Here is a 27,873-nt window from a genome sequence, read left to right on the forward strand (position 1 = left end):
TCAGACGCTGATTACTGGGAGTGATGGACACTGAAGGCCAATTGTGTCACTCGTGATCGTGCTTAGGGACGTTAAAATACAGGGTCATGATGAAATCTTTTCAAAGAAGTATTTTCGGTAATCATGCTCAAAAGACTTGCAAGACTCCTCTCCGACCAAGGCTAGCTACTTTCACCATTGATAAAAAATTCACCGCTTTCGTTGGCCGCTCATTTGATTTAGTCTTTTCTTCTCTTCTACTCAATTTTACCATAGCTTTATATTAAAAAAAAATTCACTCATTCGACAATCAGGGCCTAAACATATCAAAATATCCATATAACATACGGAAAGTAATAATTGTTCACGTTAAGATGAACACTCCAGTTTACAAAGAAAAATAGAAAGAAAAGAAAAAGAGAACACCCCGTGGAGGGGTTTTGTTAATGTTAATGTGAATAACGTGGCTTTTTATACTTTAGGATAAAGGTATCCCAAGTAGACAAGTAGGGTCAGAAACAATTCCATGCATTAGTACGTGTTTGAGCCATGGAGGAAAACTGCACAGTTCCGGCAATAATTAAAGAACAAGATAGAGACATTGACAAAACTCTTTGATCAAGATTGAGAGAGATGAGCAAGTAAAAATCAATAGCAACAAAAAATTGGACAATAGTTTTTGCAACTCAAGTTATTGTGTGAAAAAAAGGGATAAGCACAAAAAACATGAAAACTTGCTTAGATAATGTAGCAAACTCTACTTAACTGATAGATCACAAAATATGAGTAAATCCTATTTATTATTGTAAAGAACTTGACTCTATTTCACACACACAACAATAATGATTATTAAGATCAAAATGGGAAAAGATAATAATGGCACTAAATATTCACATTGATGCTAATGGCTGGGCCAGAACAGTCAAATCTCAAACCAAGAACGGAATGCATATGGAATTGTAGAAGATTGCCATGCTCTTAACCTACAACAGATATATGTACAAAACCCAGTCCCAATAAATAAATAAATAAACAAGGGAGTTATCAGGGCAAGCAACTAACACAGGGCCATGCTGTCTTGCTTGAATCAGCTGCTTGTAGAGGGTCCAAAGTACATGCAGATGGGTGGATTTATCCTCAAAATGGAGAGTATAGCTGATGGAATTGTCCAAATCCCATCACCACATATTAGACCTGAAGCAACTGCTCCAGCATAGTCCTCTGCATCCTTCCTGTTCAACTGCTCCCATATAAATAATATCACCGTCCCGACAAACATGTCAACAGCAAAGTAGGCACCAATATAGAAGGGAACTGCCATGGCCATTGGGATAGGTATATGTTGTGAGATCTTCTTAGGAATCAGATCCCTTGCAAGATTAATAACTAGAGCTGCCACGAAGAAGACACAACACAAGGCCAAACAGTGCTTTGGAAGCTCAGAGAATCCCTGAACACCTAGTATGGCCATTTCCCTATATATAACAGCATAAGGTGCTTTGTAGGGGCCATCAGGTGATCCAATATCAAAAGCGCTCCAGAACAACCAGAATGTGAGAGGGGCAATGATGCAACCCAAGGCTGTTCCAACTATCTGGCTCACAAACATAGACTTTGCAGAAGAGAGTGTAAGGTAACCTGTCTTGAAATCTTGCATGAGATCAGCTGCTGTGGAGACAATGGACATCATCACAGCACAAGATGCTACCCCTGCTATTACCCCACCCTTTGGCCCCACCAATGAAGCCATGACAAAAAGACCAATCTTCCCATATGTGGATGCCAAGCTCCAGTCTGTGAGCCCGGTGCCATAAGAGTTGCAAAAGGCTAGGGCAGGGGCCAGGATGTAAGAGCTCAGAACCAAGTACCATTTAAGAGGAGGAAAGATCACCGGTATTGTTGCAACAGATATTGCAGCAAGGCACACATATCCAGATGCTGCAAACCAGAAGGGTATCCTATCCTTTAAAAATATCTCGTCCCTTCTTCTTTGTTCTGCTTGCAGTTCAGAACATTCACCATCTGATAATGCACAAGAAGAAAATTAACTCCTACAAATGTCACATTTAGAAGAATGCCGGTAAGGTCCAGCAAGCCAAGCAAATGGGAAATATAGTTCACTGCCGTTGTCTGTTGATGACTTCATATCAGATGAGGATCCCATAACAGATCACTCTACAAGTCAAATTAATTTGCACTTATATTTGTAATCAATGATGACTAAAATAATTGACATAGGTCAACAATTTAGGCCACTCAATGCCCAATAATTTGCAAACTACAACTCCTGAAGCGGATAGTGAAAATACAATGCAACTTATCCACACAGCCGAGCTGCCATATGAAGGAGAAGACTTGGGTTATTATTATTGAAATTCATAGAATGGAAAAATACATTAAACATTCGCGTGACAATATTTACATGACTTGCAGATGAAATGACAAGACTGATACAAATTAGGATGGGGCCATAATGAAGAAAGGACCTCCCTGGTTAAAGAAAGTAATGCTTAAGGGGGATTCATGGAACTCACCCAAAGCCACTGACATAACAGGAAGGTTGTTCTGCTTGGAACTTGCCCTACACATCTCCCTTACAGTTATCGATATGATTTTGATCAAATTGTAAATACCATCCCCTAGAATAAGAGAAATGGATATGAACACCTACACAAAACATGATCAGGAAGAAAATGCTTTACCATGGATTCGGAAGAAATACACCAACTGAACAACTAGTCATTGGACATAAATCAGATTCATAAGTACAATTTCCATAAAGACATTTAAGTTGAAAACTACGTCCCTTTTGCTTTACCATTTGCATACCTTGTATCCATAAAGACCTTTAAAATCATTGCCCTCAAGGTTAGCTGGATACCAATCCCCAGCATGTTTGGATATGAAGGGCCATAGAAAACCCCATGATATGATAGCTCCTAAAAGAACTGAACAATTAACTATGTGAGGACAGATAAGACCACATCCAACATAAGTTGGACTGAAGTCAAAGTAGAACCTGCAAGAGAACAAAGCCACGTGATTTAAATAAATATAGCCATTTCTCAGGATTTGAGATCAAATTTTGTGGCTTCCCTAGTCTGGCAGAACACCCTGCGATAATTTTCAGGCAGTAAATAATTTTGTACATTAAACACAGGTTGATCAAAAGGTAAGTTCTATCAGAATCACATATAACTTAGTGAGTCTCCCCCCTTAGGTTCTTCCACCAAATTGCTTTTTCATTTGTCAAGTGTAAGAAGCATTTCAAGTCAAAGCAAGTTACTCTTGCCCATTGTCCTTAGATAACTTCAGGAAATGTTTTCCACTGAGTTGCAATTTTTTTTTTTTTTTGGAATTAGAGGGGCAGGCACTAATGGCCTAAGGTTACAAGCGGGATTGAACCCACAACCTCCTACTTACAAGGGAGCTCGACTAAGCTACAAGCCCATTAACAGTTGCAATTTAAGATTGTGTTGAGTTTATTAAGTAAGAGTTTATTGGTTATTGCATTCCTTTAAATTATAACAAGCTAAGAGCATATGATTTATAGCAAGCTTTTGCATGAAGTGCATCCAAGAAAATGGTATAACGTATAACCAGTGTTATACAGTCAAAATATGAATATAAATATGATAGGATTGCTTTTGCTGCCCAAACCTACAAAAGGAAACTTAAGAAGCATGAAAAAGGAAAGATGCTCTCAAGTGGTCAGAACATTGACCTGACCTCCCCAACTATTAAGGAGCAAGAAAATAAAGTAAGGCTGCTTTAGAGTTGCTTTTGACCTGGCTTAGGAGAGGGTTTTGTTTTTTGGAGTCCGTGAGGGCTGTCTTTTGGGTTTATAGTGGTGCTTGAGGCCCCAAGCTGATTATGTCATTTTGTATTTTGAGTGTTGTGAGGAGAGGACTGGCCTCTCGAAAGCCAGTGAGTGTTCTGTACTGAGAGTGATTATGTTTGTCTCAGTTCCTGTGATTGTTCTATTGTAACAAGAGAATAGGGTTTAATATTGAATCAGGGAGTCCTCCTTGTAAATCTGATTCAGCAACTTATCCGATGAATCTTAAAACCTCAGCATTTCCCCTAAATTGTGTTAAGCTGTTGCATGTTTGTTGTTTTCTGGCTCATCAAAATACTAATGTATGCATCATGTCACATATGCCTTTCACTCAATTTGTATTCTCTCTCACTCTCTTCCATAAGAAGCAACAAACTTCACCATTCCCGCATCAAAGGCAGTTCTAACACTAGCCATCAACTCATTGAACAGTTTATATCAAATGCAACACTGAGAAAAGCTGTTGCATTTTCTACTAGGTAGGGAGTAGGATGAGTGAATTAAGACATAGGAATCAAGTGAAAGCCAAAGTTGTAGGGGGCTCACGTGTTTTTAAATAGTGACAATCCAAAACTTGGAAAGTTGTCAAATCCACATGAATTTCCTATACCACTGAAGAACCACTTAAAGCAGCTCCAGCAGAAACTTATGCTCAAGTACTTGCCCAATCGCTGGACTTGGTTCCTATAGTCAAAGGTCAATAACATCAATTAGAACTACGAAACGAAAATAAAATAGCTGCAGACATAAACTGTGCATGAAACTAAATCATCATAAAATGCAACTCAATGATGACTAGATAGGTTCAGTGACAAGTGCATTTCCAGCATATAGTCCTCAAAGCAGTATTAAAATCATAATTGTAATGTATGCGATGCTTCTCATTGGTCAGAAATTAATATGATTTCTAATGCATACCGTGCTAGTTCAGCTCCAGTTTTAGTGTGGAAGCTGTTAATTAACATTGCCGTTGCTGTCCCACTGGGGTATGTAAGCTTATAATCCATGACCATAACCTGAGATTTCATGCACGGAGATCAGGCTCTAAATTGCCAATCAGGGATATCAGTAGCAATGCTAAGAGGAAATTATATCTACAATAGATTCCCATACTTATCAAGTTACGTAACTATATATAGAGCAAAAAATTATAACCAAAGTTATTGCTCTCTCAAGCTCCACTCTCCACTCACTTTCTCATATTAAATTAGTAACTATTAACTAATAATATAACAGCTTTTCAAAACTTAAAAGCAATCAATTACATGCATTATATCAAATGGAGGAAGCATTACTTTTAGGCTTTGGCATACAAAATCATTAATCATCATCTAATAAGCTTTCTCACAGAAGAGCAATATTTGACAAAAAAAACTGCATATACAATGTTAAAATACTGAACAAAAGCGCATTCTTCATATCAATGGTTGAAAAAACTCCAAAACTCCAATAAATAACAATTACAACTAGATTAAAAAAGCAAAAACTTTAAACCAAAAATAAAATTTATCTTTTGAATCCCAAGGATATATATTCTTAATTTTTTCAGTCATTCTCGTACTTTTATCCATCATTCTCTCACCTTTGAATCAACTTTTCCATTGAAATAAGAAAAAACTAGAACACCCAAAGTTAATTGACTTCGTATCTTGCTTTCTTTTCCTTTTGATTTGTAATACTCATAACTAGTGACCACACAGATTTACCTTCCGAAGTGGAACAAGACTGAAAAGGCCAAGGAAACTGACAACAAAAGTGAAACCTATCATCCAAAGCAAGCCTGGATTTTTAACATCTTCAGCCCGATTTCCAGGGTAATCTGGGCCAATAAGCTGGTATGTTCTCTCATCCATGGCAATCAAGGATGATCCAAACCCCCCTGCCAAAGGCATATAGCACATTAGAGAAATATATGGATAAAAGAATCGGACCTTACAAATGAACTGGAATAGAACATCAAGACAGATAGAAACTCCCAGCAGTTATGATGTATATTGAATATATTAAAATTGGTTATACTATGACCGCCCTTATTAAAAAAGTTTCAACGAAAGATGACCAAGAGGCAAAGGGCAGGAATTAACTACTAGCCAGAAAACCGATCTCCACATTGACAAACATGCAGCTGTAAACGTGTTGGTGTAGGAGATAGATCAAATTATGAGAGGAAGGAAGTGGAGGTTGTGTTCATTTGATGTCCCACTGTTGATTAACGTCTAGCTTTTTAGTAATGTTGAATCAGACAAGTTTTTGGGGAGTTTTCAGAGCTTTTTAGGGTTGGGTAAGTAAGTTTATCTTGGATCCAAATTCTATAACGGTACCTTAGTCACCTGGTCAGAAGATTCCCGGTCCTGTATAATGGGACAGTAATATGAAATTGATTTGGTTAGCGAAAATAAGAATGGAAATGGAGAGGGGCAATTATCATGATTGTAAAATTCTTCTCCCCACAGTTTGTAAAATTCTTCTCCCCACAGTCTTTTGACTAAACGTAGCTGGCGTCATATTTTTCACTCTATTTTGACCCAAGGAAGGAGATTCCCACGATCATTATTCCAACCATATTTTTTAGTTTACTTGTCATCAAAACATTGTACTGATATCAAGCATTCAACCTTATCCTACTTCTCTCCCCACTCCCCACTCTCAAAGACTTGTTTGTTTCTTTTGTCATATCACGTTCCCGAGAAGCATAGAGGGGTCTACTTATTGCTCTGGCAGTTAAAGAAGATTAGTCTCTGCTGTCAGCTAAGCTAATGATACTCCTGGTGTCTAAAAAAACAAGAAAGATCTCTTAAGCAGCGGGCAGATGTGGGAATAGGTGAGTTAAATTCAGCTAAAATATAAGAGGATAATGGTGCATCCGGAAAATCCAGAAGCAGAAAAGCTCACGATTTTAAGCTAAACGAAGGAGGGGGTGAGTTACCGCTGAAAGCAAGGCCATAGCAAGCGACAACACAAGTCTGAATGACGGTGTTCTCCTGTCTGGTGAAGGGTTTGGTGAAGAAACCCAACCTGGACATGAAGCTAGTCCAGGTCTTAACGAAAAAGAACCCAAGCAACCCAGCAGCAACGTTCAGAGAAGGAATGATCCCAACAGTGAGATTGAGCTTGTGGGTGATGATGCAGAAAAGACTCCCCAGAACCGCACTCACCAACAGCCCTCTGACCGTGATCTGGTCCTTCCATTCAGGAACGTGCTCGAATTCCGAGGACGGAGCCTTCTGATCATCCCCAAGCAAATGCTCCGAGATATCCACGGAGGAGCTCTCAGTCCCCATGAATTCCACTTAACTTTTTTGTTAAATTCGGGATTCTGGATTCAATCAAAGTGGGATGGAATCCGGGTCTATGGGGAATCTAAAATAGAAATGATTGCGTGATGGGATGTGCTTTACTGATTCTGACCTACAACACCACAAAAAACGTTGAGTGGTTGGTCACGATTCCGTCTTTGCCACAAAAGGTTTTGTGAAAAACTAGTCTTCACGATTAAAATTTAAATATTAATATTTTTTAATTGATATTTAATGAAAAAAAAATTTTATTGCTTACATTTACCACTGTTAAAAGTTAAATATAGTAATACACCAATATCATTAGACATTTAGTGCAGATGGCTCGAATTCCGCTCGTGTAATTATGAGAGTGCGGGGGGGCAATTTAAAGTATTATTCTTTGACATTAATAATGAAAATAACAAAAAGATAATTTTAAAAATAATTCATTTCTTATTTCGATTTTGTTATCTGGACAAAAACAATTTCAAGCAGCAAAAACAGATCACACTGGTAAAATATATATAATGAAAAAAAATTTCTTTCTTTTACACATGATAAGAATAAAGTTTCTTTTTTTAAAAAAATAAACTGTTGGTCAAAGATCAATGCATAAGCAACGTCAATTTAACAATTTCGTGCCAGGAATAACTATTGTTTGTTAGTATCATTTATTCAGAGGACAACTTTTCTAATTTTTAGAAATTATGTTCTACGTTTGAAAGAGTAATATTGTTTAAAAAAATTTAAAAAAAATATGGAGGACAATTATCATGGATTTAGAAGTTTTAAAGTAGTAATAAGTTTTTTTTAACTATTTTATGAGATATATTTGCTTTAAAATATTTATGATTCCTTAGCATGTAGAACGCCGAAGCAAGAAAAAGCCAAAATCATTGTTGAAAAATAAGATTGGGGGATAGATAATGGTGAGATGAGAACGTGGAATTGCCTCGCAATCCAAAAGAGACTCGGAATCTTGGCAAAATCCTTTTTTAAATTATGGACCAAGTAGCTGTTAAGATTCGTCTTCTAGGCTGGCTCTTTTTCGCAGCTGGCGTCTGGCATCACCAATAGACTTTTATGTAAACAATGCTACAAATATAATTTTAAGTATTTTAATTAACATTATATAATTTCCTTATTCTATCACATGACATATTATTAATATCATACAAATGAAATATTTGTAAAGACTATTATGGTGTTGAGTGTCCGCTGAAAAATCCTCTCAAACATAATAATGTCAGAGTGAATACTATGAAATGGTTGACGGTGGTGGGCTTTGGGAGGATGATCGATATAACATTTTTTTACAAGATTTAAATGATATTAAATTTCTTAGTATATGATAATTACATGATTAAATAAATGAGGACAGACTAGGTAAGCTGAGCTGTCATGGAATTTGTCTTTGTGAAATAAGGTATGGGCCGTGCAGGGGCCCACGACCAATTCAGATGTTGACCCAAACCAAAAATTTCAAGTATGGGATTTTACAACCGGGGACAACTGAAATTCTGAAGGGACTCTTGCACAAAATAACCCATTTAATAAGAAAACAAAAATAACAGCTTAACATTATAAATATTTTACAATGTGACCGAATTAATATTTAAGTCAAATTAAAATGACAAAAATACATATTCTCCTCAAATTTGAAATCTCATCCTCATTCTCAAAACTGAAATATATTGTGCTCATTAAGTTGAAGGTGAGATATTCAAAAATGTGATTGTAAATATATCACAATTATAATAATTCATTTACAACAGTTTTGCTATTCTATCACCCAAGTATTTTTTATTTGTTTTGGTGATGAAAAGGGAAAATCACACCCCCAATTGTTCTGTCTGCATTGGCATTGAAAAAAACAAACAAACAAAGAAAGCCCAGTATTGTGCTTAAATCCAGCCACTTTGGCCTGCTAACTTGTCTTTTCTTCTCACCATTCTATGAATTACTTTCATTTGTAAGACTTTTTTATTGTTAATATTATCATTTAACTTTTTTACCCAAAACAAAAATACAGCCCCTTTTATAGATTTAATTTACACTTGTGTATTTGTAAACATTGCCAGAGTACAGCCAGGGAGGCTAGGTATACCGAACTTGGCTATCCCCTCACATTACGGCAAATCGAAGTTTCAATCCTCACTAAGAGAAGTATCTACATTTTGTGTCTAATGATATCTCAAACAAGGTTATCTTCAATGAGAGGATACATGTGAGAATGAAAAAAATATCCAAGAGAACAGGATCTTTTTTAATTTTAAAAACAAAAAAATATGATATTACAACTAAATTCCCTCATTTCCATGATTTATAATTTTATATAACAAGTTTTATGTATTTGACCAATACAACCATCCAATTTTTTTAGCTTTAGGAAAAAAATATATTTGTAGTTTTCAATATAAAACAAATATTAAATGAAATTTTAAATGACATGTTTTTATTTTGGTAAAAGTAAATGAAAAAACAGCATTTAGTTTTATAATAAGAAAAAGAAAAATAATGGGAATTGGGAAAGAATGAGCGGAGAATGGGTGTGACAAGGAGAAGCAAATCATATCCTTCCTCGGGAAGCCACGCAGGATTCACGTGGGCGCCTACAATTCTAATCGCCCACTGAACCCAGAAAAGACCCATGACTCCCACATGCTTGTTTCTGCCTTCCTTGTCCTTACTTCCGACTTCCTACTCCCTACTCCTCTGACTCCTCCAAATCCACCAAGTCTCCTTGTTTTGCCTGAAAATACCAATTATTCATGCCTGCCACAAGGGAGGGACACCATCACCCGGTAAAATTGATTTCATAAACCCTAGAACTCGCAAATATTGAATCTTTCGCGCCTTACTACACAGCTTTGCCCTAAGCCAAAAATAATTCCACCATCGTTTTGCTGGTAGCATATTGATATTCCAGGAGCAGCAACTACAAGTAATGGTTACAGCAATATAAATCAAGTCAAAATCATCTCTGCCCAAAGAAAATGGCTCATTTAATCCTGGACACTCAAATCAAATCATAGGCATAGGCATAAAAGATACAATCAGATGAACAAGGTGGCGAATGGCGATGCAAGCAGAGAATAGCCCATTGATCAAAAAAGATGCAAATGAAGGGGCTTGCTTAAAATCCCTTGTGCCCAATATATCATGCAAAATTACAAGGTCAAAAGGATGCGAGGACGCCTGAAATTGTAATCCCGTGAAATCACTAGGCAAACCACATAGATGTTAACTTTCAGTTGAGGGACACGACTTGAACTCACTTGAATCAGTCTGCAAATATTAATACCTCTTTTTATCATTGCAGCTGCATTAATACCAAGCCAAAATAATACAATCATAATTATATATCAACAGAAAACCTTTAAACGCATCCATCACTTTCTGTGACAAAGCAAATCCAAAATTTTTGCAACCTACCCTCACAAAGCAGCAATTGTGCCATTGGAATTCCAAATATAATGCCTAACATGCTCTACCAATCTTTCAGGAGTTAAATAACAGTTAGACAAATGAAATACTCGGAATGAGCTTTAGAGCCACTCTTACAACATCAAATACAAGTTCTGGATAAACAATAATGAAGAGAAATTCCAACCAACTGATACGCAGTCCATTCCCTAATTTCTCCCGCTGATCAGATTTTGAAAAGATCGATTGTATCCATCTATTTGTTTTTGCCTTATCTCACGAGTATCTAAGGCCATTCTGAAAACTACCTGCTCCCAGTGTTAGTCACACTGAGAAGGCATTTATGTTTACTCATTTTATTAATCCATTTCTCCTCAGTCTAGAGGCCACTTATCAGAACACTTAAATCTACTGGCATAATATATCTGCCAAGAAAACATAAGCGACCGGAACATCAGCACGAGCGACCAAAATGAAGGTAAGTCTCCAGCTACTAATTTGAAATGCAACTATGATCTTTCAATTTCATCTCTGCCTTGTCTTCTTGCAGCTATTTCAGTGGGTGTACCGAAAATTTTGGCTGAATCGTGTTGAAGCTCCAGGGATGTCGCCCTAGGTATTTAATAGCCCTAATAGCCCCCCATTCTCTTCCTCTGCTGTTTCTCCAGTCCTTTCTTTCTTTGGGGGGCCGGGGGGGAATAAGTGAAAGTTGACAATGAAATTGGATATATAGGCAAGCATTTAGTGAATGCTAAATTCATCATCAATCCAAATTGATGCTACTATGATGTCTGACCAACTTGTAACTGCCTATCAACAAAATTGCAAGAAGAAATTTACTTTGTTATTTTCACTAAGCTACACCATTATATGTGCATAATAATCTGACCCAAAGGTTTTGATGCTGTGGCAAAAGTTGACGTCAAATTGTCCTAGATTGTGATTTTAAACAGATTTGGGACCACTCTACCTCTAGAAACATCTACAATCCACTTCAGCGGATTGATTAAAACCCTAATTTACCACTAGGCCACCTTGTCCACATCATACATTGGGCAATTTTTCCATGTTCCTGATCTTACTCATCGATTTTTGGGAGCTCAAGAATTGTCTAAATGGCACATTCCAGAGCACAAGCAATAAAAAAGAAACTAAAACGGTTTCCCAAATCTTAGGTATACTTATAGCCGCTAATTTTTGCCAATACACTAATTTCTTTTGGGAAACTAATTTCAGGAAATCCTTGTTCTTGCCTTGCACAACAGCCGGCATTTAACAGCCAATAATCTCATGCAAAGCGAAGCTTCAACTCTAGAAATCAATCTGGATTCTCAAAACCATACCAACGGGAAAGTCAAGCCTCTTATTCTGAATATGAAAACAAGAGAGATGAAGAGAGGCCACAAAATGAAACATCTACAGTCATCTCTGAGGTCTTTGAAGGCTTTCTCACCATTGGAACTTTTGTTGCAGATACAGTCACTGAAGAACCAGTGACACTGGCATTTGTATTACCTTTAGAAAAAATCGCTGAGAAAATGCAGCAGTCACTGAGAATGAGCTGCAGCGCATTTGTTATGAGCTAGAGAAGTTCCTTGAGGCTGAAAATGAAGAAAGGTTCACTGAATCAGGAAGAAACAACCATATTAGCACTATCACACTTGGTGGCAAGCCAATGGATGGAGCCATAGAAGAAGATTGTGGAAACACAACTATACATCCACTCCAAGGATACTTCTTTGGGTCATCAATTGAACTTCCAGAGACAACAGAAGTGAGAAACGAAAGGGCATCACTTGTAGAGCTGGTTCATAGGACAAAGAAAGCAAATCAAGACTTTACACAGACAGGAGAAACTGGAGAGACACAAGTCAAGAAAACACATAGATCTGCTGTGCATATTATGAGAAGGATGTTTACAAAGGTCCAAATTTCTTCAAGGAGTTGTACTGAGGGAGAAGCTAGCTCTACTTCAACCAATTAAAAACTCAATAAGGTTAGTCCCTATTGTTAGACTTAGATCTTTACAGGACTACTTTTTTAACAACAAATCCCACAGTTGGCCCAAGCCTTTGATTATAGCACATGAAAATTGAGATGCATGTCTGTCTCATCCTAGTCAAACATGACAAATACAAATTTAAATGTGCAAATCATCTGATTCTCATATTATTAGCCAAAATTCTGCATAACCATAAATCCACAGGTTGTTTATCTTCATTAAGGGTCATTTAACATTTTTGCTCAAAAAAAGGGTCATTTAACACACCAGAAACAGAAACAAAGGAGGACCACAATAAGGTCATCATATCGATATTTACAAGTTGTAAGCAAGTCTAGAGACCATTAGTCCAAAGAGTTCCAAGTTAGACTTTCTATAATACGCACGTTTGCTAGAAAGGCTAACAAATCAATTCGAGTTTAAAGGTCTAGAATCTAGACATCCAAAAATGTAGCAGAAAATATTTTACTTGGTATTAATCTACTACAATTTCAATAGTAATCTCATCATTTTAATATTAATCAAACAAAAAAATTGTATTAGAATATTCAGTTCATTCATATTGGGTGTGCAGGTTCAACGCATGTTTCACAAAAAAGTCTACCCTGGAAACTCCATAAATGCAAAGGATATTATCAACTCTGCCAAGGGTAAGGTCAAGAAGGCCCACCGTGATCATTGCCATGGATTAAAAGACCCAGGACACTTAAATGAAAGCAGAAGATTTTGCTCAAAATCTAGGCCAAGAAAGTGGTCCCAACAATGCAAGACCAACTGGAACCTGCCCCAACATCATTTAAATAAATAGCATGAGTTCAGGTGGGAAAAGGGAACAATGGATCAAAACGGATGCAAACTGTAAGTATACAGTGCCAGACTATTTACAAGCCATAATCAGCGTGGCTCTTCACAAGCTTCATCCAACCTTTTTTTACTCTTCCAGCTTTCTCCATGCAACTTTGTTTTTATTCTTTCAATATTTCTTGACATATTTCAATAGGGCTTAAATGTTAAAAATATGAGTAAAATCTTCAAGAAACTTTCAAGTCATAATATCTCCCTTATACTGCACGGGACAAAAGAATTCACTTAGAAGAAATATACATATTATACTTGACAGCTATCTTGGACATTATAAAGATAACTATAAAGTATTGTCAGAGTTATCTGGGATAATATGATCAGGAATAATTTTCCATTTCCCACCACTTTTTCTTAAAACACAAGTCGACACGACAAGAAAATGTTGGTATAATATTATATGCATACATATTTCGCCAAATTGCAAACTAAATCCTCGGCAGATTTCCAGATTCCTTACAAAGCAATGTTCTGTAGAGCATCATAATTTTAGAAGGGTGGCATGACAGAATTAATCTTTATATGTTTTGACCCTTTTATAATTATTGGCATTGTAGATTTGGTGCTGGAGCTGTAGCAGCTGAAGCTGTAAGAAAATGGCAGTAAATAGTAAATTAGTAATACATTGATTCTCCATAAGAGAGCTTGTGAATCTAGCATCTGATAGTATGGTTATGTTATGCATGTGCTTTTGAGTGGAAGAGTGGTAATATATTCAATTTGAAGAATTGTCTGTAAGATATGCCGCAGTATTGACATGAAGATGTGACTTTTATGAAAGCTTCCTAATAAGTAAACTTGATTCTTGTCACTTGCTGGTTTGGTATATATTATACCAAATTATTCCTGTGCCACAACAAGCAAGACCAATCCTAATTAAGGGGCATGTCCTACACCTATTAGTTCTAACCTAACTTGACAAAGTGGATACCATCCATAGTGATAACTCTTATATCATCATTCTGACCATGTCATAGAAGACATTTAAAATGAAAACAAACAGCCAGATCACAAGGAATTATCTTTAATCACCACCATGAACTTCCAGGACTTATCTGACCCTACTCATTACCGAAAATTGTTGTAATGTCATGCTAGAGACATTAAAGGGAACTCTGGCCTCACTGGTAAACTGGAGATCATTTGACCATTCAAGGTTCTTTATGATAAACTACACAAATAATGGATATATTGATGTGTGATTAAACTTCAAAAAGCCAAATCTATCTTGCAGAGGTTGAACTTCTAAAGACTGCACGAGCACTAAAGTTGGAAAAACAGAACCCACTATTCTACCCTCTAGAGGTTGAGATTTTTCTTTTACATCTCATATCACTATGATTTTTGTGAGCATGATATATAGCTCTATCACTCCAATAGATAGCTTCCAAGTCATTTTGAAAGGAAAAACTACTATATGTTTTAGTTAAAAGAATTCCAATTTAGGCATTCAAGGTGCAGTTGAAAGCATAAATCGCACTCAAAGCTTAGGGGTCAAACCTTGTAGCATCCATGCTGATCAGAAAGGCAATGAATGTTCCCATATTTACAATGGTAGTGGCTCCTCCCTAAGATTGCCACCTATTTCCATCCTCCACGATCGATCAGCTAGACTTGTTAACTCTCTGAAATGCACACAAGAAGCCACATAAGAAAAATTAGCTGTGCATAATATATCAAGAGATTAGAGAGAAAGAAGACTTCTGTTAAAAATGAGTTACAACCTGTCTCACGATAAGCAGATAAAAATAAAAGCTTCCCAACCATCGAGGTCATAAAAGGTGGAAACATTAGAAGTAGTTGATTCTTATGAGTAATAGCAGAAGAATCACCATGCATTCAAGAACAACTAAGTTTGCATTTCTAGATGTCTAAATGACATTGATAAACTACAAACTAAAACAAATGACAAACTCATTCGAGACCATACAAAAATTGAATAATTACAAGTAAGCAAAATCCATAATCCATGATAAGAAATAAATATTTAATATCTGAAAAGAAACCTTAAATCATGGCTCACAACTAGTATGGTCAATTCTTTTTTCAGATGCTTCAAAAGCTTCACAACATCTGCACGTGCTTTCCAATCTGACCAGTGAAGCAGTATTAGACACAGCTTAAAATAAAGGATAAATGTGATTAAAGAGCTAAAATTCGTGTTCTTAAAATAAGCAGGGACTTTTAATGGTAAATAATAGAAATATTAGAAAATCCATACAAATTCAGAGACAGCCAACAACAAAGTATGAAAAAAAAAAGCACAAATATTTTTTCATACCAAGACCAGCAAGAGGCTCATCTAGTACCAAAACATCAGGGATATGAACCTGAAAATTACATGAGGGAAAGAAAGCATGAAATCAATAAGCAATCAGTAGACCTTACCTGTAATTACTTCATAAATGTTGCATAATGTAGATGCTGTTCATGTGAGGCAGTATAAATAATTCTTACCAACTGTATTGCCAATGCTAGACGACGTTTGTAACCACCACTAAGGGAGTGAGGATCTTTATCCAAGGAGATCCCACTTAATCCAACCTTTAGTTATGAATACAAGAGCATAATTTATGAAAACGGCAAATGCATTAAAAATGAATAGAAAGTCATATATAAATAATGGGCAGGAATAATGATATCAATGCTTGTGAAAATGAAACAAAATTGTGTCAAGAGTATAAGAAGACGCTAGATTACAGAGGCCTGAGTACCCAGTTAATTGCCCTCTGAAGTCTTAAAGCAAGATGCTCCTTTAATTGATAGTCACCCTTTTGTCTTGGCCACCCAAAAGTGACTTCGTCAAGCACATTATTAGCCACAAAGTACCTATGGTCGAACTCATGTGTAAACGAAGGTTAAGCTCAAGAACATTATCAGGTGAAAGTGACTTCATCGTGCACATAGCCAAAAGCTTAAGCTAATAACTAAAGGTCCATCAATAGTTTTTAAAATGATCTCTAACAAATATGAATGAGGGGAAAAAATATAGAGGGTAAGAAGTCCTCCACAATAGACTAGGGACAGAGAGAAGAACAAGCATGTCCCTGTTGTATGTCATGCTTGTAAAGTCAAATAATGCTTTTCCAGATTCACAACTCAAGAATAAACACATCATAAAGTACAGAGTAACAAAATCTCATGCTATATTCAACAACTTTATATTTGTACCTCTCAGGAAACTGGAAGACAATACCAACCCTTTCTGGCACCAATGGTTGGGGAGATTGGCTTGGCTTACCATCACTATCATATTTTTGGATGCAAATGGAACCAGAGGTTGGTTTGGTTATCCCTGCCAGAAGCTAAATAAGGGAAAGGGGGGGCATTGGAGGAGAGTTAACAGATAACCAAAAAGATAAGTGATGTGGGAAACCAGATGCATTAAAACCAAGGGGAAATCCAACCTGCAAGAGAGTTGTTTTTCCACTTCCACTCTGTCCAAAAATTAGGCCAAAACTGTGGCAATTGACAGAAACGAGTCAGAACCTCTTGAGCCAATATACAAAAAATTTCCAGTTCCAAAAAATGTAAAATGTCCAACATATAGGTGCCAGCTGTCATATTCTATTGCAGGATTACTTCCTCACGAGGTTTTTTTTTTTTTTTTGAGGAGATGTGGTAACTAGTAGCTTATATTATGTTAGCTCCAATTGGTTATCTAGAACTCACGCAACCCTCCCTTATCGTGAACCTCAGCCTTATTTAAAACCCGTAAAACTGTGTTCTGGGAAATCATCAATTTGTCTCTGTTAAAAGAGAAAGGAAAATGCCTAAGGAATTATAATAAGGGAACCTGGTTCAGCTCAATAAAGATAATACCAACAATCCAAAACTCATACTGAATGTTTTGCAGTAAAATTACACAGCAATAAATACCTTTTCTCACGAAGTGAAAAATTAATTGACTTCAAAAGGCTCAACTGAGTCCCTGGGGGCTGATAGCTGACATCTCTAACCTTAAGCAAAACATCACATTGTCATACTAACTCTCTGCACTTTGTCACAATAATGCCCCTAATCATGAAAATCTGCAACTAGGTGTAGTGCAAAAGGCAGTAAACTTTCAACATGACAAATAAACTTTTGCATGCTCGGTGCCAGAAATAGAAAGCCAGATTGACTTCTTAAAATCCATGCACGCGTAAATTCTCGTCCATAAATTATGAAATATGACATGATTTTGAATAACTACCTGGTTCTTATAAGATTCGTTCAGTAAGCCAATAATTTATAAAGGAAAACCAAATCCAAATTAGATGCAATAAACAACAATATGGACTATTCAATCCCTTCAACGTTAGTAACTTGAAAAGAAGAAACCCAGACGAACTCAGCCCCAAAAGACCCGGGTATATTTAAAAAAAAAAATCAGTGTCATTCTGTGCCTTACCCAGTGAAGAATTTGTATTTCTGTAGTGGTATTATCAAGTGACTATTGCTTAAAAACAAGAACTTTGATTTCAAGTTATAATCAAAAAATGGTCATTGACAAAATAGAACATACCTCTAAGCACGAGTAATCACACGTGACTCTGAGAAATCGAGTTTTTGGAAAGTTTAACCTGTAAGCAACGACGGATCAAACAATAATAATTCCATAAACCAGAACGAAGAGAAGTGCCAGAAGGCCAAGAAGTCGAATGACAAAGCTTGCCTGGAATGCGAGCGCGACACAGGAGCAGCTGTAAGCGGTGGCTTCAGCATCCGCAGTCCGGCGGGTGAGCTCGCCATTTCCGGCACTTCTTTCAGTAGACTCCTCTATATCATCTCAAATGATTAATCTTGTTTATTTGTTTCTTCCTGGCTAACGCTCTGACCGTTTTGGAACCAGCGCCTTGGGCGTACAATCTGCTTCTCTTGCCCTTGTTTTTTTTTTTTAAAAATAATTAAAAGCCACAGGATAAGCCATGCTAGTTTACAATATGATTCACATTAATGTATAAAAAATTACAATAATCAAGTGGCAGGGTATCAAAAATATGAGTGTATAAATTGTGGATATATATAAACTTGATGAGATAATCAATTTGCACATTTATTTACCTCTTTAAAAACGTGATCAAATGTGATTATTCATTCTCGCATGATGAGATAGATGATTTTATTGATAATTTCATATAGTGGGTATAGTGGGTAGGTAGTAAAGAACTAGTTGTGGATTAGCAAGAAAACTTCTTATAAACATTAACTTTATTAAACTTTTCAACCCAACAAATGTTTAAACCTTTCAAGGTCCATAAACTCGGCTGTTGTACTAGAGTAATAACCAAAGTGTTTGGAATAACCTTTAATCCAATTATCTTGATTGCTTCGAATAAGACCTCCACATTTAACTGCACCATAAATGTTGATGGAGCCATCAGTATCCAACATAACCCATCTTTCTTCATGAACAATCCATCTAGTTGTAGCTCTATCACCTTTTTGAGATAAGAAATTAATTTTTGTTTAAAGGTGCTGATCTTTAAGAATATCCTGGATGCTGGTGAAAGTAATGTCTTTATTTTCAGTTTCTTCTTCAGAATATACATTTTTGCATATATCTTTCCATATGTTCTAACATACATGGGCATAGAGTATCTGCCAAGACATTTTCCTTACACATGCATTGCCCGTATCATTCTCCGCCTTTCACATTATTCAATCATGTAAGGGATGAGAAAAGAAAGTGTTAAGTTTAGATTGTTTGACTATTTTTGTCTAAACCTTTTTAGATTTTTTACAATCTCTTAATATATGAACAACAGAAATCTAAAGAGTTATATCCAAAAGGGCATGTCTTGATGCAAGGAATGCCCTCATTAGAACATGTGAATTTGGATTGAAGGCAATCCTAAATCACTTTCCACAAGAAAGATTTGACTTTCTCATAAATCGACCATTTCCAAATCTTAGACTATATCTTGAAGTTGTTGTTGTGGCATTGATTTTCAATAGTCTCATACACAAATTTGATGGTAAACTTGTCATCATTGGATGGCCTCTAACATAAAGTATCATCATCTGCATTGGGCTTTGGAGGTTGAATGATGGTAATATGGTCAATAACATCCTAATGCAAATATCTGCATCGTTGATCAATCTTCCATCTTCCTAACTCAGAGCAAAACTTAGAGACTTTAACATGTAAAATAAAACCTATCTTAGGAAAAGCATGCTTCACAAGTGGTTTAGGAAGGGGACACCATTTATCAAACCAAAATGAGCAAGAGTTGGCTTTACACACCATAAGAATGATAGGGTTTTGGCATTTGTATTTATCGCATAAGACTCAAATCCAGAGATAATTAGGCTTCGTAATAATTTCCCAACAAAGTTTCATAATATAGGTCATGTTTTGACTTTTCAAATTTTTAAAACGAAGGCCTCCATGTTTAGTATCCTTGGTAATATGATCCCAAGACAAGTGGCGAGGCTTCTTTAAGCCATTAGTAAAATCTTAAAGGAAGTTATGAGTGTGAGTTTCCATTTCAGACAAAACATTATTAGGTAAGAGCATAGTCTGCATCGCATAGCTAGGAATAGAAGATAGGATCGATTTTATGAGAATAACTTTCCCAGTAGTATTAAGGTAATGGCTCTTCAATTAGACAAGCATGAATTGATTCTATCAGGAAGAGGAACGAAAGTAGTTTAAACACTCTTTCATGTATAATAGGAATCCTTAAGTATTTGCCAAGGTTTTCGATCATAAGGATTCCTAATTTGTTACTGATCTGGATTACTCTGTTGATATTAACATTCTTGGAGCAGAAAAGTTTAGATTTAGAGTTGTTGACTTTCTATCCCAAAGCTTTACAAAAATTATCAACAAATTTTTGGATGATCCTTACTTGATTAAGGGATGCTTATGCAAAAAAAAAAGTTATCAGCAAAAAATAGGTGAGAGATAGGACATCTATTAGTAATTAGGCTAATAGGCTTCCAATCTTTGTCATTAATGCTATTAAGGATGCTATGACTTAATCTTTCAATGCAAAAAATAAAGAGGTAAGGCGAAAGAGGACCCCCAGTATGATTCCACATGTCGAAGTAAATTCATTAGTTGGTTCAACATTCTAAGGAACTCATACGAGTGGTAGTGATGGCTGTCATAATGAGTTTCCAAAATTTCTCATTGAGGCCAATAGCACGAAGAGTATCTTCAATAAAGTCCTAAGAGAGTCTATTAAAGGCTTTTTCAAGATCAATTTTAAGAGCCAAGAATCCCTTCCTTTTAACTTTTTTTCTCATAGAGTAAATAATTTCTTGCGTGATGATGATGCTATCACTACTCTGCCTCCCTTAAAGAAAGTTACATTGACTGTCTCCAATTAAATAATTCATACATTGCCAAAACTGGTTGGAAATAAGTTTTGTAATTATCTCACAACTGACATTATATAGAGATATTAGACGAAAATCTTTCATACAACTTGGCTTTTCATTCATAGGGATAAAGGTTATAAAGGTTTCATTAATCTCGCTAATAATAGTGGGATCAATAAAGATATTCTTAACCAATTGGATAATATTATCTTTGAGATCATTCCAACAGCATTGAATGAAGCCAGTATTAATGCCATTAAAATCAAGAGCTTTAAAAGCCCCAATATCAAAAGCAGCATTTTTTATTTCTTCTTTAGTATTGTCTCTGTGGATTAGTTGCACTAAGAGTAGTTTAGAGGGGGGAAGCTCTTAGCAGTCATTAATTTAGGTCTGGCCTGAGCATCTTCCTTAAACAGGTTCTCAAAATAAGAAGCAGCTTGATATTTGAGAATGAAGGGATCTTGAATCCAGTTGCCATCTTCACCTTAGAGAGATAGTATCTGATTCCTTTTCCTCCTGATAATAGCAGTAGTATGGAAGAATTTAGAATTCCTGTCTCTTCATTTTAGCCATTTGCATCTAGACTTTTGGAACTAAAGCAATTCTTCTTGAAGAAAAGTTTTACTATAAACTTCTTAAAGAGATTTTTCAAGTTTTATCTAGTCTTCTCAACTCATGTGTCTTTAACTACGGATTGAAAAGATTCTTTGACCACCCAAGCAGCGTGGCATCTAAAAGGTGCATCATGAGTCCTGTAATTAGCGTTATCCTTGAGTTGGATTCTAATCAGACGAAGATCAGGATCATATTTAAGGAGATGAAAAGTATTAGCTTGATTAAATTTTAGTCTCCGTCCTGTATTGCAAAAGCACCAGTTGAGTCTTCCTTTAATGTTACCTTTCTTCCAAGTGAATTTATCACCCTCAAAATTAAGTTCAAGGACATTGAAGGAGTTGATGCATTATTTAAAAAGCTTCATAGACCGCCAATTATACCCGCTACTACCATGCTTATCATCACAAGAGAGGTGACAGTTGAAGTCACCGATAATAAGCCAGGGGTTAGAAATAGTATTAGCAGGATCTTTTATAGAATTCCAAAGTTGTTCACGATAGCAAGGATTATGATCACCGTAAACACAAGAGAAAAGATAAGACGTTTTCTGAGAAAGGTGTATCTCCCCTTCCACAACTACAACAAACTCCATATTTATTTGTGAGAAGAAAGTTGAGGCAGGCTCTTCATTGTACTCTTGATATACATCATCGTTATCATGGTCACCACCTCCATTAATAAAAAAATTATACTCATCTTTGTCTTCAAAGTTATTCATAATATCTTTAGATGGAGTTTGTGTAGTAGATGATACACTCATCGTGGCGAGGTTCAAAAAGATGTAAATTTTCTAATTGCAAGTTAAGGCTTCTTCCTTATTTCGTGAGGTCTGTTTGATTAATACTTGATGGGAACACATATCTAATAAAGTCATTTAGTGGTTGTGATTCATGAAAGTTTTCAATTTCTAAATTTGAAATGTGCATGCACAACTTTGGTCCTGTCAATTAATTTGAATATCACAAATTCATGTGCCACAAATTTTTTTATGTTAGAAATGCTCTACAACTTTCATGCTCGATGTCTTAGTAAATTTATGACTGTTGCATATCTATAAATTAGATTGGACACAGACTAATTGGAAGGACCTCTAATATTTGCCCAACATCTTATTTTAGTTGAGCCAAAGTAATATCAACATTAACCCCATTATTCTTATATCATTAAATTCAAATGTTACACCATTTGAACCATCAAAAATTCATACATTTGCACATGGGCGGCAAATACACCATTTGAGCTTGAAGAAAATTACAAGAAAGGTTCATGTATTCTAATATTTTGTACCCCTTAACTCAATTTCAAAGATTTTGGACTCAAAAATTTTTAATTATTTTTAAATTATTAATTTTAAAAACACTGCACTCCATAATCCAAGGTCTTGGCACTGCCATTGCATTTACATATATGCATATTGATTCTTTTCTGTCATTCATTTACCCCTGTATGAGGCAAATTTACATAAAGGCGTATAAAAATTATTGTACAGCCTTGACTAATTAAAAAACTCTATCAAAATAAAAATATTAAAGCTCATGAGAATTGTATAACACAACAATAGCATCAAAATAAAATATCACTTGGCCAGAGTTACATAGATATCTAATCCTACTAATAAAAAACACCTAATCATGCATAAAAAGAATTAACCACTTTTTTATCATAATTAAAAAATTGAATCACATGACAATAGAGCAAAAGAAATTAAAATATTAAAGTCACATGATAATTAAAATATTAAAACAAATGTGCTTACATACTTTTAAATTTGATGTCAAAGATCTCTGAGACGCGTAACAGTTATTGGACTTCAAGGAAATGGCACAATGAAGATGAACAGAGGAGAAAATGGAGCAAAGGAAAAAAAAAAAAAGCACGAGAAAAAAATGGAAACTCGAAACTGAAACATTTAACCTCTACTTTTTTTTATGGTGGCGCGTGTCTATGAGAAAAACTGATGCACACTATACTCTCGCATTCAAATCATTCACATGCATATAGGAATTTGGTTTTCTTTGCGGTCTATTTGTCTAAGAAACTAGGAAGAATATACCATCCTACACATAATGAGACTTGACACTACATTGGCACACTACCTGATTGCTGCATGCTCATCAAAGTCAAGAATAATTTTGACCTTTTATTTCAATTTAGTTGATCCTTATTATTTTTTAAATTAATTTTTTAAATATTTTTAATATTATATTTATTAATTTAAAAAACCTAAAAAATTTAAAATTTTAATATATTTATTTATTACCAATCTGATTGTATAAATTTAATCCAGCAGTCTAATTTAATATTAAAAAATTTATAATTTTATAATTTAACTATACAGATAGATTTTGTACAGTTTAAATATAATTTAAATGATCTAATTTAATATTAAAAAATTTATAAATATTATAAATCAATCATTTAAATGTACTCTAAATAATATAGATTTAATATTAAAATTTTTTATATTTTTATTTTAATAAATATAATATTAAAAATATTAAAAAATAATTTAAATGAACAGTAAGAATCAAATAATGTTGAAATAAAAGGCTAAAATTATTAATAACTTCGATGAACATTTGATGACCGACACTACATATATTCTCAAAGGGCATACGTGGCGCCAAGTCTAAATTGCTGGAGCTGCTGTGGCGTCACATCCACAACGCAGTTACAAGATTTTTTTTTTTTTGAAAAAAAAAGTTAAAGTGAGATCAGCCTCACAAATACCGATTTAGGTTTACAAGTTCCCTAGATATTGTTTTTTTTTTCTAAAAATTATTCCCTAAAATTGGTTTCCATGAAACCAGGTTTAATATATATTAATTAAAAAACTTATCTGACAAATTAAAATTGGGCTGACAGAAACCGCTTTGCTATTTGTATTATTCTAGGAAAATAATTTTCATACTATAGCATATAAAGAATTTTCTCTCTCTTTCTTCATTTCAGTAAAAAAAAAAAAAAACCTTATTTAACATTAGTGACACATAAATCATGATCAAACAGAAAAAAATCAGTCATTTTTAAAGGACGATAACCAAAGTCGTTTTCTTGTAATTGCTGCTATAGCCCCACTACAAAAGCACCCAAAAAAAAAAAAAAAACATGACAGCTCTGCACCCTTTAACATAATTTAAAATCTTTACATGTGCCAAAAATTTCAGAAATGAATGGGGGAAATTTTCCTAATATGCAACCGAAGCTTGAATAGTTGCCATCTGAATCTCTCGTGCCTCAAACTCTACCGTTTCAGCTTTCCAATTTGGTTACATCTGAGTATTTTTATTTCACAACTGTATCAGCTGTTTCCAAGTTCACGTGCCGAGCCGGCCCCGCACCCCTGCTTTGTTACACGAAGTCAGCTCTTACCAATGACATTTTCGTATCACATTTCACGTATATTCTAATACCAAGACTCGGTCAAACTTTGGCTTTTTCCCAGCACTTTCAGGTCGTGATCGAGTCTGTCGTGAACGGTGCGAACTTAATCTTAGTATTCACATACATCACAACAACCAATAAGACTTAAAAAATCTCTTACATATAAAGCATAGAAAAAAGAACTAATAACAAAATCCAGAAATGTTAGGTCCACACCAGCCAAGAAATTACAAGTATAGACTAAGAAAACACTAGATGGAAAGAAAACGTTTTCTGAACGAACGCCACTTTGAGAGAATTTCCGCGTATTTGTTCATCTGCTCTAACGAAGTTTCGCGATCTCTAACAATGACGCACTTTGATATGCTCTATACGCTTGAGTTAGATAACTTCACAGGGAAATCAATAAAACAAGTGGGAATTTAAAGTCAAGATGTGAATCCAGGACAGCAAGCAGAGCGTCGTCCAAAAGACTTTATTTTCCTAAAAAAATGAGGGTTTATATTTGATAGATTAATGGCTCCGTACGCACATAAATTATGGAAAGGGGTGGATGAATTTGAAATCGTGACTTCGCTCGCTGCCTTGGTCGAAGTGGGGTCAATACTCGTTGTCTGATTAAATCGGTTAGCAATTACATGCACACGTTTTTTTTCCTTCTCCATTCATTTTTGTTAATTATACATGCTTCTCAAAACTCGTAATCCGTTTTAGTATTTTTTTTTGTTTGTTTCTTTTTTTTTTTATGCGGGCTTCCCCGAATCTTTCGTCACGTGGCGGGTGTATATAAAAATTATGGGAGAAGGGATGCGCATTCGTTGAAGCGAAGAACTCAAAATGGGAAACTCAGGGAAGACAGTGTTGCTCACTTCCAACGGCGACGAGATTTCGCAGAGTATCGCCTTCCAATTAGCCAAGCATGGATGCAGGTATAACCCCCGTCTCTTCTTTCTCGTTTTCATTTTTCTGTTTGATTGCCGGCGGGAAAGTGCTGGAAACTCAAGGCTGACAGTCTCTGTTCAGGCTGGTTTTGATGGGAGACGAGAGTCGCCTGAGGGGTATCAGCAACCACATAATGAGTCGCCTGAGCGGTGCTGCGCCGGTGGAGGTGATTGGACTCGACATGGAACAAGAAAGGGAAGCCGTATTCCAGGAGGCTGTTGATAAGGCATGCAAGATATTGGGAAATTTAAACGCTTTTGTGAACTGCTATACTTACGAAGGTATGCATTCATGTTACTGCACTCGTAATCGCCGAGGGAATAGAGAATACATAGTCCGTAAATGAGATAGGGACTGAGATAGAGTCATGTTAGATTTTGCACACATAAACATGCATAAGGATAGTAAATTATTTTCTTCTTCTTCTTTCTTCAGCTTGTATTTTTTTTTTAATTTTAAAGACCTCAAGTTTATTTAATTTTTTCTTCTTCTCCTTTTCTTTCTCTCTGTTTTAATCTTTTATTTTTTTTCCAATCTTTCATTCTTTTTTTTTTCTTTCTTTCTTTTGTTTTTTTGGATTTTGGTCCCTAAATGAATGACTCATGATATCAAATATATTAGATTTCTTATATACAAAGATGCTTAAAGATAATATATTCTATCAAAAAAATTTAAATCATTTAATTAGATATTTTTTAAATTTATATATTTATTATTTATCTTTTAATATTTATACGCGAGATTTTTTTTTTATGTTCTAATAAGTTATGAGATGTTTTGACATTAACAGGAAAGACGCAGGAACACCTAGAAGTGGAAGAACAAGAGGTGAATAAAATAGTGAGGATCAATTACATGGCTGCATGGTATTTGTTGAAAGCCGTGGGGCAAAAGATGAGAGACTTCAAACAGGAGGTTCCATTATATTCATGACTTCCCTAATTGGTGCAGAGAGAGGGCTTTACCCAGGAGCTGCCGCATTTGCCTCCACATGGCCGCAATCCAACAGCTAGTCAGGGTGAGTGACATTGCTCTCTCTCTCTCCTCTCTCTCTCTCTCATTGCTGACTGTTGCCTTTGGTAGTTGGGCTTCGGCCTAAAAAGGGGTTAGGAATCTGGGCTGAGCAATGGATAATGGGCCTACTCAGCCTAGTGTGTTTGATTCGAAGGAACCACGAGGTTGAGGTCACATCGGACGATCGGATCAGCGAGTTATATTCTGTGATGATGTGCCCCTTTATCTAACCGCTTCATGTAAAGTTTGACTTTTGTGTTGCTTTGGGGGGTTCTTTGGTTCGTTGGTTCGATACTGATGCAATTGTTGTCGTCAGGCGTCGGCTATGGAGATAGGAAGGTACGAGGTGAGAGTGAACGCCATCGCACGTGGGCTGCACGTGGGGGATGAGTACCCGAAATCAGTGGGGAGGGAAAGGACGGAGAGGTTAGTGAAGATGGCGGCGCCAATGGAGAGGTGGCTGGATGCTAAGAAAGACCTCGCATCAACAGTCATCTATCTTATCAGTCATGATTCTCGCTACATGACAGGAACCACCATTTACGTGGACGGAGCACAATCCTTGACCAGGCCCCGGCTACGTTCCTACATGTGATTCATTTTTTTAAATTTTTTTTCTTACCAGCTTTTCATTTTTTTTTTAAATTACTTGTATTAGAAATGGGCAACGATTATCCAAAGGACATAACAAATGAGTAACAAAAAAAGCAATTAAACGACAGCACATCTTAACTTCAAATTTTAAACATAATGCTCATGAGTTATTTCTCTTTGATTTGTTATATATATTAATTGTCAAGTTCAATTTTTTCGTGACATGCGAATCGAACTTGAGTCACCAGACAATGTGTAGATAGAAAGCAGAGCTTGGATGAGCAAAAATGTTTGGAGTAATTTGCAGCTGGCTTCTTGGCGGTGATATGAAGATATGTCACCCCATGACTGTAGTAATATGAAGTCAAACTCGAAGGAAATAGAGCTTACGACACAGGGATGTGATTATGCTGATATTCTGCTAGGTTCCCACCAGTTGAAGATATCAAGAGGATAATAATAAATTAAATTAGGTGGGATCAAAATCAAATACATTATCTGGGTGTTGGGCACCACGTGTTGGGCTTGCCACTCGTGCCTGATTTCAAGATCCAAATGATTAATGATTATATCGCGCTCCCTCTCGCTTTCTGTTTGGTGTTTATATATTTGTTTATAGGTATATTTGT

The 27,873-nt window shown here is 35.8% G+C and overlaps 3 protein-coding genes across 16 annotated transcripts; 1 reads left to right on the forward strand and 2 right to left on the reverse strand.

Moving 5' to 3' along the window:
* Positions 1-840: 840 nt before the first annotated feature.
* Positions 841-7,217, reverse strand: LOC129314284 (probable metal-nicotianamine transporter YSL6). Its single transcript, XM_054957685.1, has 7 exons — positions 6,744-7,217; positions 5,524-5,696; positions 4,736-4,833; positions 4,364-4,501; positions 2,809-2,998; positions 2,514-2,646; positions 841-2,001 (listed from the first exon to the last, which is right to left on the reverse strand). Exons 1-7 carry the CDS (start codon positions 7,096-7,098, stop codon positions 1,067-1,069), a joined length of 2,022 nt encoding a protein of 673 aa, XP_054813660.1. The 5' UTR covers positions 7,099-7,217; the 3' UTR covers positions 841-1,066.
* A 2,311-nt stretch (positions 7,218-9,528) lies between these two features.
* On the reverse strand, positions 9,529-18,240 carry LOC129314456 (ABC transporter I family member 11, chloroplastic). Of its 14 annotated transcripts, none has more exons than XR_008594129.1 (11): positions 18,042-18,239; positions 17,892-17,949; positions 17,264-17,343; positions 16,792-16,843; positions 16,556-16,689; positions 16,099-16,213; positions 15,842-15,928; positions 15,666-15,714; positions 15,408-15,475; positions 14,885-15,009; positions 9,529-10,033 (listed from the first exon to the last, which is right to left on the reverse strand). XR_008594129.1 is itself a non-coding variant. In XM_054957899.1 (11 exons), exons 1-10 carry the CDS (start codon positions 18,116-18,118, stop codon positions 14,931-14,933), a joined length of 816 nt encoding a protein of 271 aa, XP_054813874.1. In that variant the 5' UTR covers positions 18,119-18,238; the 3' UTR covers positions 9,529-10,033; positions 14,885-14,930. The 14 variants fall into 14 exon arrangements, 7 of the variants coding, with proteins under 7 accessions (XP_054813874.1, XP_054813880.1, XP_054813894.1 ...); XM_054957899.1 differs by having other exon boundaries at positions 15,391-15,475; positions 18,042-18,238; XR_008594142.1 differs by lacking the exon at positions 9,529-10,033 and adding an exon at positions 10,045-10,417 and having other exon boundaries at positions 18,042-18,240.
* Positions 18,241-25,268: 7,028 nt separating this feature from the next.
* On the forward strand, positions 25,269-27,812 carry LOC129302936 (uncharacterized). The gene is given in 7 exon segments (XM_054941896.1): positions 25,269-25,320; positions 25,409-25,623; positions 25,718-25,917; positions 26,427-26,540; positions 26,543-26,626; positions 26,629-26,654; positions 26,967-27,812. Coding segments are annotated over 6 exon segments (795 nt in total). The 5' UTR covers positions 25,269-25,320; positions 25,409-25,531; the 3' UTR covers positions 27,246-27,812.
* Positions 27,813-27,873: the final 61 nt, after the last annotated feature.

This window comes from Prosopis cineraria, unplaced genomic scaffold, assembly GCF_029017545.1.
Source record: "Prosopis cineraria cultivar Desert tree isolate PC_DT_omini unplaced genomic scaffold, ASM2901754v1 PC1, whole genome shotgun sequence".
In the NCBI taxonomy this organism is placed as follows: Eukaryota; Viridiplantae; Streptophyta; class Magnoliopsida; order Fabales; family Fabaceae; genus Prosopis; species Prosopis cineraria.